This window comes from Arvicanthis niloticus, chromosome 1 (assembly GCF_011762505.2).
Source record: "Arvicanthis niloticus isolate mArvNil1 chromosome 1, mArvNil1.pat.X, whole genome shotgun sequence".
Classification (NCBI taxonomy): domain Eukaryota; kingdom Metazoa; phylum Chordata; class Mammalia; order Rodentia; family Muridae; genus Arvicanthis; species Arvicanthis niloticus.
Genome location: NC_047658.1, coordinates 77087368 through 77103376, shown reverse-complemented (window position 1 = coordinate 77103376; position 16009 = coordinate 77087368). Strand labels below are relative to the sequence as shown.

Here is a 16009-nt window from a genome sequence, read left to right as displayed (position 1 = left end):
CCTGGCTTTAGGATGAATGTCAGCTGACGACCATCCACTCAGATCTTTTCTCTCAAGGTAAATAGCCAGGATTGGCTATGAGGCCATAAGTTTTCAACCCTGTCAGAAATCCAGAATGACTGAGTTAACTATAATTGTGGGAAGCACAAAGCATAGCTTCTAAAATTTAGCCAATTTATAGAGACCTCTGAACACCCAGACACTCCCTCTATTTCAAAACATTGGAGCATCTGTTCTTCTGCCTTCTGGCCCAGGATCATCTGACAGACCTTAGTGCTGCAGAATTATTAAGGACTGATTACCTGAGAGATGATTTTCATCCAACAAGTAGTCAAAGATTTCTTAGGATGCAGAGAACATTTTTTAAAGTTGATTGGATGGGCTTCATAAAAAGTAAGCCCACCTGCTCACTGAAAGCATATGAGGAAAACAGTGGCCAACCTGCAGAGAGAAAATATTTTCAAAAATTCATCTTACAAAGGACTTGTATCCAAATATGATCACTGTTACTGTGGCAGTTTGAAAAAAAGTGGTTCCCACACGTTCATATATTTGAGTGTCTGGCTCCTAGTTTGTGCGCTGTTTAGGGAAGGGTTAGGTGTACTCTTGTTGGAGGAAGTCTATCACTAGGAGTGGGCTTGAGGTTTCAAAAGCTCAGTTGGGCCCAGTCTCTGTCTCTGTCTCTGTCTCTGTCTCTGTCTCTGTCTCTGTCTCTCCCTCCCCCCTCCCCTTCTCTCTCTGCCTCCTGCTTATTGATCAGGATGTAAAGCTCTCTGCTATTGCTCCAGCCCCATGCCTGTCTGCTTCCCACCATGATGGACTAATCCTTTAAAACTGTAAGCAAGCCCCCATTAAATGGTTTCTTTTGTAAGAGTTTCCTTGGTTATGCTTTCCCTTAAGAACAATAGAACAATAACTATGAAACTTGCTATTGCTAAACAATAATAAGGCAACTCAGTTTTTTAAAATGTTACAAGAACGGAGAGTGCCAAGAGCCGATAGCATCTTACAGATGCTCCTCACCACAGATGTAAGCTGAATGTAAATACCACAACAAGCCATCACTACACACATAGTAGAATGGCCAGACTAGCCAGCCCAAATGTTGGCAAGGACACGGAATGAGTATATTTTTCTTACATGGCTGATAAAAATTCAAATGCACTATTCGGGGAATCCTTTCAAAATACAATGTGGTGTTACTTATGAAGTTAAACATTCAGTTGTCATTCACCCAGCAATCCTAAATTTACAGAAAGATTTGTAAACTATCCAAAAAGAGTTTAGCATATATTTATAACAAATTATTATATAGCCTAAGAGCAGGAGCAATCCAAATGTCCATTAATTAAAGAACAGGTAAATGATACATTATTATAATGAAATATAGCATGTTATTATAATAGACTATTGCTTGGCTAGAAAAATGAATTACCAATGCCTAGATTAATATTTAAAACCTTAAAATAATATAAGAAACTGCAAACGTATCAATAAAGAGTGTAACTAGGGATGGAGAGGTGGTTCAGTGGGAGAAGTATTTGGTATGCAGAATGAAACCTTGAGTTCAGCTCCCCAGCACGTATGTAGAAAACCAAGTGTGGGGACACATGCCTGTAATCTTAGCACTGAGTGGTGGAGGCAGGAACATCCTAGGGGATTGGTGGACTACCAATCTAGCCAGTTGCTAAGAAACCTTGTCTCAGAAAATAAGATGGGAACTGGAAAGATGACTCAGCACTGGCTGCTCTTCCAGGGGACCTGCGTTTGGTTCCCAACACCAACATGGCAGTTTATAATTTCCTATAACTCCAATTCCAGGGGATCTAGTGCCTTCTTCTGGTTTTCTTAGTTACCTATATACATATGGTACACATACATATGTGCAGGCACTCATATGCACACATAAAATTATATATATATATATATATATACATATATATATACATATTATACACACACACACACACACACACACATATATATATATATATATATATATATATATATATATATATATATATTTTACTAAGATGATGAACAATAGACATCTAAAGTTAATTGTGGCCTTTACAGGCACAGGCACACACAGGTACACACACCTGCATAAATATGCAGAAACTGCACACATGCACACACACTCATATACAATTTTAAAATGTAAGATTTTAAAAACTAATTTTAAGTTTGTGTGTGTGTTATGTGACTATGAGTACAGGTATCTGCAGAGACCAGAAAAAGGCATCCCATCCCCCAGAGCCACCTGACATGGATCCTGTGATCCAAACGCTTGTGCAAACGAGCAGTGTGCACTCTCATTGCTAAGCCGTCTCCCTAGAACCACAAGGTTTTTAAGTTAAATTTCAACTAACATTTTAAGCAAAAGATATCAGACACAATGGTTCACACATTGGGCTCTTCTCTCATTTATGTGATGTTTTAAGAGTCAAAACTAATTATATCTAAAAATATCAGAACACTTGTGGCCCCAGAATAAAATAAGAGGATGGAGTAGGACCATGAAGGGTCTTTGCAGGGCTTAACTTTTAGAGAATAGACCAAGGCCAGGGCCTTGGATGCCCTAAGTGCTCTCCTGCAAGGCCTCTCACCCTGAGTTGCTGTGCCTTGGCTGTGGCATTGGTTACCTGGGCCTGTGTGTTTGTCAGAACTCCTCAGAGCATACTTGTGATTCCTGTATCCTACTGTATATAAATTATACTCTTACTGCAAAGAAAAGAAAGCTATTTACATTTTTCTTTAATTTGCAAGTTAAATTTTACTTTCATTAACTCCATGCAAGACCCGGATCTTTGTGTGGGTAACCTGGTAAAGAAACTCTATATATTTTCAAGTTGATCTCTCTCGTTCCTGCTTTTCTTTCCCTTTCTTCTGACTTCTGAAAACCACAGGAACATGAGATAAGATGGGTGGCCATTGTGAGCAAAACTATAGCAGAAAACTTGTATCAGAATTTTGTCATTTGGACCTTGTGCAGGCCTATAATTTGAATGTGTGACTCTAGAAGTGGTTGCTATGGCGATAAACCACTTTACTTAAATAGCATGTATTTTACTCAAAATTCAGAGGAATGGTAACAGTTTCTAGTAATCACACTTTGGTATTAACTTGCAGGATGTGCTGAGAGCTCACGGGCTTTGCATCCATTATCACCAGATAAGTTCATCAGGTTGAAGTTACACCAGTGAGCACTGAAATGTGTGTATTCATCCCAGTCTCTTGTTACATATCTTCCCTCACACACATGGACCCCTTTCATGATTAATAATATGAACGGCAGAAATCAGGCCAAGAGTGCTGAATTAGAAAAAGGCAAAACTGAAGGGAACTTGTGGGGTCATCTTTCCCACCTCTCTGTATGCAGTCAGACCAACTGCACTGAGCTGTCTCAAATGTTGAGCACCAGTAACAGACGAACAGTTAAAATGCTGGGGATCGCCCTGGCATGCTTACCCTGACCAATGTCATACAGAACTGGCAGGTAGCCCACGGCACTGGATCTACCCCTTCTTCATGCCACACTATAGTTTTGTTTTTCTTTCATTCTTGCATGTGTATGCAATATGATGTGATGTGAGTGTGTGTGCACCCATGTATGTGAGCATATGTGTATGTGCAGGTGCATTGGGGCCCTGAAGTTAATACCAAGTACCTTCCCTGGTCATGCTCAACTCTCTTGTTGAGCCCAAAGCTTACCAAATCCTGGCAAATTTAGCAAGCCAGCTTACTCCAGGGACCAAAGTGTTGTGATTATAGGGGGCTATTCAGCTGCCACATGGCTCCTGGAGGTCAGAACATTGTAGAAGCTATGCCTGATACTGTGTCTCAGACCCATGCTCTCAGAAAAAAAGATCCAGGCTCAAAATATGTTAACAAATACCTTGGCAATATAGCTCAGCTCTTCTCTGACTAGATAACTAAAACAACCTGATTATTTTAACCTACATTCTGCCACATGGCTGGTTACCTGTGTGTTCAGGTACCATGCATCTGTCTCTTTGCATACTCCCAGAGAATCTCTCCCCCCACCTGGCTCTATCCCAGAATCCTTTCTCTTTCCTTGATGTCATACCTCATTTTCTGCCTAAGCCATAGGCCATGGGCTTTTTAATTGACAAGTGATGCATCCATATAATACACAAGGTATTGCAATTCTTCCTACAATTTCACTTTTTAGTCCAATAAAAGACTTCTTTTCTTTCTAATATAAATTGAATAGTTATAACAATTATGAAAACTATAAGGTATGATATACATTTGTAATGTCCAATCCATAGTATTTGGCAATTAAGGAAAAATTTCTATTATCTATCCTATCTTCATATATTTAAAGTTTCACACCTTACTCAAATTTTATCCTAACTTGGAGTTAAGAGCGGCCCATGTGGAATATGTCAAGTCATAACTTGGGGCTACTGGTAGGGAGGTAAAAACTAATAGCTTAGAGGGTAGAATCTGCCCAGCTCTAGTGCTGACTGAGGCTTATTTTAAATATAAAGTTGTGTCTTTTATGTGGGAACTGAATGGTCAAAGGCGGGATAGAAACCTGGATTGAGATGAAATATTTTCTACAGCAGAACATTAGTTCTCAAGCTTGTGCAGCAATCCCCCAGGCCTGAGGGTTTTTTCCTTCCTATATAGTCTTCTTTGTATCCTTTTAGGCTGAAAAATTGTTAAAGACATCCCTCCTGCAGTCATTAGTAGCGAGTTGGTAAAGCAACTCTGGTCCCTTTAATCTGTGTGGGTTGATGTGACTTCACCGTGGTTTACATAAGGATAGAGGGGTTTCCTCCTGATTCTGCAGGTCATTGCTTTGCTGCGTGCTATTTACAGTACACAGTCAGCAGTGATTTTTCAGTCCTCTCATGGGCTGACAAGCAGATGGCCTGAAGTCTCATGATGGCTATCCAAGGAGCTTTCCCCTGGAATTGATAAAGGGAAAGCTGCCCTCTTTCTCCTACTCTGTGCAAGCTTCCAGGAGCACCTCTCCTGTTTGTCTTTTGTGACCTGTAAGATCTCATAGCCCTGGCAATTTCACTTTTCATTTCTCTGTCCTATTACTTATAAAACTATAAAATTGTGTCAGTGACAACAAAGATCCCTGAGGGAATCCAGACAGTCATAAGAGAAGAAAGGAAAATTCCAGACTTAGATGACCTATACCCTAACCAAGAAATCCCTGAAAAATTAAGATTGGCACAATTCTAGAAAACCTGGGAGCTGGAATTTGCCTCAGCCATTTATATGAGAAAAGAGGAGAAAAGAGGCTTGGTCTCCTGTGAAGAGAGTATGCCCAGGGGCCACCATCATGGTGGTTCTGCGCCTGTGACGTCCTAGCATCAGAGATGGTTCCAGCAAGGAGGCAGGGCAGAGGCGCAGATGCTAGAGGCCCCGTAGAGTTCTGCTTTCTAAACAGTTGCTCATAGACACAGAGGCTTCTACACAGGAAACATTCACGTAAAGGTGAGCGGATTTGCATTGATGCTAACAGAGAGTGAAGGCCGGACACCAAGACTTCAGTATACCTGCCTACTGACAGATTCCGAGACTTATTTAAAATATGGCTGTTGGGACTGGAGGGACAGCTTATCACTTAAGAGACATTGCTTGAGTTCCCACCATCCTTGTGGCTCACAGAATACTGTAACTTCAGTTGCAGGAAATCCAATGCCCTCTTCCAGCTCTGTGAGTCCCTCGCACATGCAGTGCACACTTACACACATATATTCACATAAATACAAACAAATCTTGATCTTTGCCTATACCAACCTTAATACACATGAGACAAAACTGACAAAGAAAGCAGAGCCTCTGGGTGTTGAGGGGAAGTGTGGGTTGGTACAACTGCCTCAGAATAATTGTGCTTTCCAGTACTGTGAGTAGCAGTGAAACAGTGGCGACCACTGGAAAGTCTGCTGGGAAAGGACTGGCCAAATGACTATGGCCCATCCAAAAACCAGAGATTCCCTGTCCAACCTGAGGAAAGAACAGCCACGCTGTATGAATTTAGGCAGAGTGATCTGCAAGATAACCATCAGTTTATTAAAAAGACGTCAGGTGTGGAGGAATGTTTGCAGTGTGCTACCATTTATGGGAAAGGATGAAGGAAAGCTGGAGATGATTAGGCTGAGCCATCAGAGGTTTTGACCTGCTCCCCGTGGAAGTGACAATTGAACAGCAGAACTTCGTTCAGCCGTATAAATGTACTTGTCAGTGCAGGAGACCCTCCCCCAGAGGAGATGTGCACTCTACACCCACAACATTGGTTGTGGTTTATGATGCTGGGTTTGAATTAACTAAGAGGCAAGAAAGAGATTTTTCATTAAACCATGAGTATGTTCTATGTATTTTTAAAGATTATTAAAATTATAAATACGTGTGGCTAGTGGATGTAATTTTTCTCATCTTGCTACATAAGGAAACAAAATTATCATGTTTCTATGTCAAAAGCAGACATCCTTGTAGTTTCATTTCCCCATCACATTTTTTTTCCCACAAAATTCCAAGAACTACATTGAGATACTATATCTGAGAAGAAAGTTCTAGAGCATATAGAGGGGAACTTGGCATTGCTATCCAAGCATGCAGAGACAGTGTTTCTTCCTGGTGATGGGAGCCTCTGAGTCAAGTGTACTAGAAGTTGGCCAGCAGGGTAAGATGGCTCAGAGGGGAAAAGTTCTTCCTGCCAAACATGATGGCCTGTGTTTGGTCTCTGGAACTCATGTGGTAGAAGGAGAGAACTGATTTCTACATGTTGTCTCTGACATTCACACATGTATCATGGCACATACACACACAACCTCTACAACCAACCAACCAACCAACCAACCAACCAATGTAAATTTAAAAATCACAGAACACTGAAGAATGGAAATATCCACCCAGACATGAATATACCTGTAAATGCCAATGACTGAAGCGCTGCTCCTATTGCCGTGTGCTAGTCGTAGTAGAAACATTGTAAAGCAGTTCCTCAACTACTCAGTATCCAAGTCGTCGGCATGCCCAATGGGACAAGGGTTGCATTCAGCTTCATCTTTAGGTAGTATTTATGTATAAAGTTAGTTAAATTTTGTGAATTGAACATTCCAGATGGATTCCATGTCTCAGGAAAGCAAGTGGTCCCCAGCCAGGCACCAGCACATCAGGGTGTTGTGTTTGTGCCCTGTTAATGAACCTGGGTTTTCAATGAGGTGATAGGAGCTACCTTATCAAATGGTACCTTTTCCCCCCAATTTTCTGCTACTTGAAAGAATTCAATGGAGACAATTTGCATATTTTCTTGAGAAGAGTAAACAAGTTTTACATTTCAAACTTGATATAATTTTTCTCAAGGCATTGGACATTGTAGAGTGTTGCCTGACCAAGAATCACTCCTGTGTCAGGCCAGAGGGATGTTCTGAGGAAGCCCTACTGCAGGATTGTCTACAATGAACACCCATCAGTGCATCTTCTCTCTCTCTCTCTCTCTCTCTCTCTCTCTCTCTCTCTCTCTCTCTCTCTCTCTCTCTCTCTCTCTCTCTTTGAAATTCGGTCCCTGAGTGAAGATTCCCTAAAGTCTTGCTGCAGCCCTAGGAACTTGTATTCATTAAACAAATGCATAAGTACGATTTTCATATCCCCAAAGTCAGGAAGATCAAGAAAACACCTGAGCAATTTGTCTAGTGCCTTGTGTGATCTTTTCCACTCTTTGAAAACACTGCTCAGTTCTCTAAAATGTTGCACGCATGCCCTTTCCCGTGTTGTTCTGTGGAAGTGAAAGCTTGCTCTGACCTGCTTTGCAGGTCTCCTGGGACAGTCCCTGCTCTTTAGAACTCTCTGCTCAGCCTCACTTAATTAAAATGATCACTCTTTAAATGAGCCTAAGGTCAAAGAGAACCTTGTCTTCCTGTGACTGCAGGATTCTAGCCTGCTTCTCCCTGTCCCACAGAGTGGGATGACCTAAGAGAACAAGGTCACCTCAGCCTGGTGCTTCCCTGCTGAAAAACCCATGCAGTTCTCTCAGTAAGTGCAACTCATTCCCATGAAGTGAGCATTCAAATATTGTTTTACCCCTTTTGCCTGTGAGGAATTTAGACTCAAAGAAGTCTACAAAGCTGCCTGTTTGACTGGCAAAAGAAGCCTAAGCCTGGAGTGAATGCAGAAGAAGGGTTGAGAGTGTGAGAGCCAGCCAAGTGCAGCCACTTTGCACTCGTGTTGGGAAGAGTAACACTGCAGATGTCTGTAAGTCTGAAGAGCTGGAATGTGATGGTGTGTTTGTGTCCAGTGGGTGTCCCTGTGCAGACCTTCAAGAGCCTTTAGTGAGTTTCCCACGGCAGAACTTTAAATAACTTTTTGATTTCATCATAACAAGCTCTAAGCACCTTGGTTCTTAGGAAAGTAAAAGAGCCTTTGATCTGTATTACCCAAGCTTTGGGGCATGCCCCTGCCTCACAGTCTTGTGGAAGGCTGCTGTCTCCTGCTCCTGTCAGTTACTATACATATACCTTTTACACTGAGAATTAATTTAGGCTTTCTCTTTCATTCATAGCCCACTACTGCAGCCAAGAAGCCTGATGCAGACAGTGTTGACATGACCTCTTCAGACTCAACATCCTACAAACTCCTTTCTGCTGAAATCAAAGCAGAACCAGAGAAAAGCTCCGGGACTGTAAGCCATGCAGCGGTGGCTAAAGGCACTCTGAAATCCACTGCCTTGTTTCGAGGCAAGAAAAGGCTCTAAGGTTCTGCCCAGTGCTGAGCAGTTCAAGAACAGACCACTCTTCCAGCACTGAAGGGAGGGATAGGAGGGAACGGCATGCACCGAGCTTTAGCCACTGGCTCTGGTGGGCCCTACCTGTGTTTTCACCAGTTTAAAATTGAAGCTAGTTACCTCCAAGCAGCACGACCTGAGCAGGGCATTAAAGGACAGCCATGGGCAAGCTTGGGGCAGGCTGTTGCTCTCACCAACTCAAGGCGTTCCAGGATTGTTTAAGGGACAAGTGCTCTCAGTGCAAGGCCGGGGCTATGCTTGCTCAGTTCTACTCAAATTCTTATATTTAGGCACAATTATTTATAAGGGAAAACAAGAGGCCAAATACAGTGACGGGGGTTCTAAATAATTATATGCACTTTGCACTAGGAGACTTTGTTAGAGGATTACTAATAAAATGGCCACAGGCATTGTGGCAGAAGTGATGCAGTCCCTCATGTGTCCTTGTGATTCTAGTTGCTATAGACTAAGACAGCTTATTTTAAACATAGAAAAGTAGGACATTTTATAATTGCTTGCATCGGCTTGCTACTATATTCCCATCTTATTGATTAAATCAATAAACTGAAATGCCTCATGCATGTCCATTTTATGTTAAGGAGAGGTGACTTTAGCAAGTCCTCGGAGTGCTTCCTAGACAGCTAATGCTGGCCTGATGTCTCTGGGGAAGGACTGAGACTGGACAGGAAACATGTCATGAGCTGGTGTGGGAGGGTTCTTTGTCCTCCTAGTTCTCAGCTCTGCCACAGCAGGTTAATCGGGTGAGTTCCAGGTTCACTGAGGGACCTTGACTCAAGAAATAAGGTAGAGAGATAGCAGGATGGCTCAGTCTGTAAAGGCATTGCCACCAAAACCGATGGCCCGATTTTAACATCCTACATGCTAAAAGTTTTCCTTTGAGCCCTTCACCAGTGTGAATGCCCTACACATGCACACACACATACACACACACACATACACACACACATACACGCACACACACACACACACATACATGCACACATACACGCACACGCACACACACATACACACACACATACATGCACACACACGCACACACACACATACACACACACACACATATACACATATACACACACATACACATACACACACACACACACATACACACACACACGCACACACACACATACACACACACATACACACATACACACATATACACACACATACACATACACACATACACACACACACACACATACACACACACACACACACATATACACACACACACACACACACACACACACACACACACACTCACTAAATTAATTAATTTAAAAAGCCAAACTGTGACCTGGCATGCTGATACATGCTTTTAATCCCAGCACTTGGGAGGTAGAAACAGGTGAATCTCTGAGTTTATGGCCAGCCTGGTCTACAGAGTGAGTTCCAGGACAGCCAGAGCTATATAGAGACCCTGTCTCAAACAAACAAAGAACACCTACACACACTAAAAAATAAATTTAAAACCAGCAAAATGAGGTGAAGAACGGTTGAAAAAGACACCCAGTGTCAACTGTGGGTCTACACATGCACACATACACACATACACACTACACCAGCACACCTGAGCATATATACACACTCATGGCACACACCAAGTCACACACAGAACAAAAGGAAGCTAAATTGGGAGTTGATAGCCTTCTTTAGGGCTTCTGCTTTGGGGGTTACGTTTGAGTCCTCAGGGGGCCCATATTCCATCTCCTAAGCTTGATGTATCCTCAGAGGTTTTGGTGAGGCAGCCTTGAAGGTACAAACTGTCCATCTGTGGAGGACCCTGCCTCAGCCACTCAGGGGAGGGCTGTCTTCCAGGGGAATGCTCTAGGAGTTGGAAGGTGATGTTCCAGAAGCTGCACACCTTTACCCTGATGGGAAGAGCAGGGAATGGGGGAGGGGAAGCTCTGAAGGCCAGCTGTGGGTCTCCCTGTAGGGACAACTGCAGCTTGGATTCTGCCCAGTGTTCACATCTTTTCTCATCACACAGCAGGCAAGGCTATGTCCTTCTGTCATAACATACATTCTGTCAGCCCTCTAACAATAGAAGATAGCCTATCACGTACCTTCCTCTGACTCAGGTGGAACATTAAGATAAGATTTGTGTTACTCTTGAGAGAGAATGGCCATATCACTTCAATGTATTTACTCACATGGAAGCCATGGAGAATGACTGTCTCTGATCTTTGTTCCTAACTGATGTCCCCGTGTTTTGTCTGAGCTCCAAGGCTCTTCTGTCTGCATTTACCTTCATGGGTGTGGAAAAGCAGTTTCTTCAAGGAATACCTGCTTTCCATGGCCAGTGGGACACCTCTCAGGCTCAATATCAATCTCTCTGATGCCTCCTGAGCCCCATGGCATAGACAATTGAATTTGGCTATTACCTGGAGGGACACCCTCCACCTAGGACAGTACGGAACTAGTGTGATCTCCAAGGAGAGCAAAGACTGACCAACACTCCCACTTGAATGGCAGGTAAGAGACAAAGAATTGCAAACAGGGGAATGCAGGCCTCGAGTTGGGAACCAATGCAGCTGAGAATGGAACAGAGACCTTAGGAAAGGAAGGAGATGGGCAAGGAACAAGAGAAAAAGTGTGCAGTCTATGAAACCAGATGCCAGCATGTGGCTGTGTCAAGCCCAGAAACAGATGTCAGGGGTAGGAACACTGCTCAGGGACAGTGTGTTCTTTGACTAGGTGACATCAGATGCGCCCCCTCCACAGTCTGTTCACAAGCAAAAACCAGACAGGCCAAAGAGACAAAGATCAGGCAAATAGAAGCTGAGAGAAACTGGGGTTTTAAGAGCTGGCCACAGAATAGGCCTCAATTTCTTATTAGAAATGTTAGGGAGGGGGAAGTATATTTAAAAAAAAAACCACTGTGTGCTTATCATAGAAATACTTTGTTTAAATAATTCTATTTGACTCAAAAATGTAAGTTCCAGGTTGGACAGACCAAAGCCAGTCAGTCTTGAAAATGAAGCTTTTTAAATTCCAGCCCTGCTGTTGGAACAGACAATAAAGGCTTTGTTCAAACAGGTATTCCCAGCAGGAAGCCTGGCTTTGAAATTGGCCAGAGAAGTTGTGTCTTATAAAGGCTGCACTTGGCTGGAGGCCAAGAAGCTGCGGCCTCTGGGAAATGACCCTGGGCTGGTGCTGTGGTTTGAATATGAAATATCCCACAAGTGACAAGTGTTTGAACATTTGGTCCTCGGCTGGTGGCGCTGTTTGTTGTAACACCTTTAAGGGGTTGTGTGGCCTTGCTGGAGGAAGTCACTCAGGGTAGGTGTTGAAGTCTTATAACTTAGTCCCACTTCCTGACTGAAGATACAATGTGTCCAGCTTGCCTGTACCTCCCCTTGCTATGGTGGTATGTAAGCCAGAAGCCAGAACAAACCTTCTCTCCCTTTCTTATTGTGTATATTGTCTGAGTAAGGAGGAAAGTTACCCAGAGAGCTGGATGTTCTCTACCTGCCCTTCTAAAATCTTCTTCCTGCTCTGCCATCTCTGCTGACCTTTGGGGACAGCAGTGTTGGGCTCCCCCAGGCCCTGGATCACTTGGGATTCTCTCAGTAGAGTTATATAACAGGAGGTCATAGGGTGATTGGAGATCCTGACATTGGTACCTCCCCTACCCCTGCCTGTGTCCTTCTCATGGGGCTGCTGGGCTTTGTGTGTGTGTCTTTTGATGGCACCCTCTTACAGGTATGCTGCTGGTGGATGCCTTTAGGGAAAGGCCAGTGCCATGAGTCGGGAACAGCAATTCCCTCAGTCCCTTCATAAGCCAGCACTTTCTCCAGCATTCGCCTTCCCATTCTGGTGTACCACCTTCTATGATCGAGCAACCCAGACTCTGCCCTCAGCAACCCTTCAAGGAGTCTTGACCTAGGGTGGTTTGTTCCTGGTCGCCAGGGTCCTACCAAATTACAGGAAAGTGAGAAGCAGGAAGCCCAAATGAGTCCTTCCTGAAGACTGATGTATGTGGGGTAGCCACAGGGGCTGGAGGAGGGACACAGGGGTGCTGTTGCTGGGGTTTGAGCCAGGCCAGTGAACAGTGAATCTGATGTCTAAAATGGCCTAGATGCTAACACGTGTACTCACACAAATGAACACACACACACAGCGAGAGAGAGAGAGAGAGAGAGAGAGAGAGAGAGAGAGAGAGAGAGAGAGAGAGAGAGAACCCCCATAAATGTGCACTGATGAACTCCAGGGGACAGAAGCCTGGGCTGGGCTTCACCACCCTCTCTTTCTCTGAGCACTAAAATCTCCTTACAAAAGCCTTTTAAACTAAAACACCACTATTCAAAGGCCTCACATAATTCAGCTTTCCTCTTCAGAATCATATTTTTCTGAGCGAGCTAGTTTTGAACTGATTTTGATTTCCGTGCCGTGTATTGTTACCACTTAATTCTCGTTGGTGAGCCAATTTTCTTTGCCTTTGTTCTTCAAAGGAAAGCACATTGAGTGGCTGGCTGCCTTGCATTTGTGTGTGCCTCGCTGTGCCAGGCCTCAGCATTTTTCTAAGTTACCCAGTGCAGCCTTCCAGGGGCACAGGCATGGTGGGTCCTCCCACCTCTGCCCGATCGATGGTCAGCCTCACTTTGAACAGCAGTACAAAGCAGGAAGTGGATACTAAGAAGATGAACAGTGCTGTTGCCTGGGCACTTTCCCTGGCACCATGCTCCCCAGAGCTGTACCAAACACAAGAGCTAGACCCTGGGGAAAAGGGTGATGGCCTCAGAGGTCCTCCTCCCCCTAACCCAGCATCAGGCCCTGTGGAAGCAACACAAATGACTGATAAATCTAAAGTTAAATTTAATTGCTAGGAGGCAAGCATGGGGACCTGAGTTCATATCCCAGTACCCACATGAGAACTGCACGGTGCTCTTCATCTGTAAGCCCGCTGTTGGGCAAACAGGAAAGGTAGATTGCCAGAGCTTGCTGGCCAGACAGCTAGGCAATCAGTGGCCTCTGGGCTCAGTGAGAGATCCTGTCTCAAGCAATAAGGTTTAGAGTGGTAGAAGAAAGATACCTGATGTCAAAACCTGGTATGAACATGCAGGTGCACACATGTGCACATACACAAGCATGAGCACCCAACACATTACATACATTACATACACACAAAAAATAAAACAAACCAGAAGGTAGAAGACCTTATCTTTTCTCCTAAGCTCAAACTCGCAGCACCAGAGATGGCCAGATGCTACCTCAGCTCCTGTCCTATGAATTCCCTCCTCTGGGTCTTGCTTCCTGGGGTGAGAGCTGCCTTTCTCCAGAGTCAGATGAATTCTACTGTGGAAACAGGTGAGAAAACCCTTCCTTCACCTAATGTGACCTCTGGGGCTATGTAGAAACTGTCCTGCTGCGATGCAACCTCCAACAAAAGATGGTAATAACAGCTCTGCACCCTCTCCCACTCACTCACTCACTCACTCTCAGATTCTCCCTCAGACATTTTCAGCCTTCTCAAATGTGTCTGGTCCCAGTACTCTGCCCACCATGTCTCTGTTGAATGGTCCCATGTAATCCCATCAACAAGAGTCTGTGGCAACCAGGCTTATTGATGGCACAGCCCTGAAGCATGCCTATTTTCCTATCAGTGTCCTTGTGGCAGACTTCCTGCGGCCACTGAAGGGCCTTTTCACGGTGTGGTGCCTGTGTGGGTGTTGACCTGCCTGGGTTGTATCTGAGTCACAGAGCCCTGAGATTGCCCAGGAAGGCAGACTCATTTTCCTTAAGTGTCTGTCTTGTTAATTATGTGAGGAGATACATGGAGAGAAAAGGCACAAGCAGAATTAATGGACGGCTTGCCCGGCTGCTGTGGAGCAGAAACAGAAAAGGCCTGCAAGCTCCAAGGGCACTTGTCCTGGGTCACCAGCAGGACAAGTGGGGTGTCTTCTTTATGTAGGCTTCCTCATCTGTAGACTCTGGGGGGCGTTTGATGTCTGTGCCTGAATTTGGTGACTCTGAGCCCTCCTCTGTTGTTACTAGTGGAACTCAGTAAGGGGAGAGCTTGAGCTCTACCCAACTGGTTGGTCCAGAGATTCACATGTGACCATACACAACCTTGTTTACTTTCCATGCTAGGCTTTGTCTGGCAGAGGCTCAAGTGTTACCCTCTAAACAAAGCGTGGTTTCTGATGTCCTTGTCTCTCATTTTTTACTACCACAGCTTCCGCTTTCCAAGCTACTGTGCAGACTCTGGTGGGCCAGAAACCATAACAACCAAGGTTCAAAGCTGCCCTATGTTCCAAGTGATGGGAGCCAGGCCCCATCCAATATGGCATGGTACAGCAGCCTGGGCCCTCAAATACTCTTTTATCCTTTGTGGCAGAGTCCCTCACATGGATTGTCCATAAGAGGTAGGGGGTGTGTGGGTGGTGAGGAAACGCTGAGGTGCATGAGATGTACATTGTGGGTTGGGAGTATATGGGCAGGGGTGTCTTATGTGACATGGGCAGCAGGGACCCTCAGAAATTGCTCAGGCTTTCCCAGCTCTATTTCTGGGTCTCTGAAGGTCCACCAGTAATTCTGATATGCAGGACTGCTTCCTACTGGGGCACCAAAGCACAGAAACCTACAGGTTCTATACAAATTCCAAGGGACATGGCAGAAAATACATATCTGACTGAGATAGCTGGCTCATTTGTGAGATGCAAAATATTTCAAAAGACAGAGCCTACAGGGGTAGTAATAAAGGTATGTTTAGAGATATGACTGGGTGGCAGTGGTCTGTGCCCCACACGGCAAGGCTCAAGAGAAGTATTTTTGTGGTTCCAGGCAAGGGACAAGAATGGAAGGGATAATGGGTGCCAGGGAAATCTCTTGAGGCTCAGCATTCAACATGTCCCCTGGGGGCTGGTCTTCTGGACCCCATCCACAGTGAAAGCAGGTTCTGGCTCCTGTGGTTTAGCCTGCCATAGCCCAGCAGCTGACTCCATTGCATTTTCTGAACCAACAGGGGAAACCCTATCCCTTAACCACCAGGAGGGAGGCTTCTCTGTTGGGTGGCCCTGAGGCTGGTAGAAGTAGGTGCTGGCAGTCAGCAGACACCATCTTGTTAGGTGGAAGAGATGCAGAAACAACGCACATCTTCCAGAAACTGTTCTCTACCTGCCAAGATCAGAGCCACATAGAGCTCTGAGGACTGCCAAGTGCCCCCAGCCTCATACCTTCTAGTCCTGGCTGGAGATTCTAGCATTCACTACC

The 16009-nt window shown here is 44.6% G+C and overlaps 1 protein-coding gene across 2 annotated transcripts in view; it reads left to right on the top strand.

The window, feature by feature from the left end:
• The window catches only part of Stk33 (serine/threonine kinase 33), a 151958-nt gene extending 142763 nt beyond the window's left edge, over positions 1-9195 (top strand). For both annotated transcript variants that reach the window (XM_076940598.1, XM_034521583.2), the window contains exon 13: positions 8549-9195. In XM_076940598.1, coding sequence (XP_076796713.1) covers positions 8549-8740 — 192 coding nt within the window. In that variant the 3' untranslated portion in view covers positions 8741-9195. The remainder of the gene's footprint in view (positions 1-8548) is intronic.
• The last annotated feature ends 6814 nt before the right edge of the window (positions 9196-16009 follow it).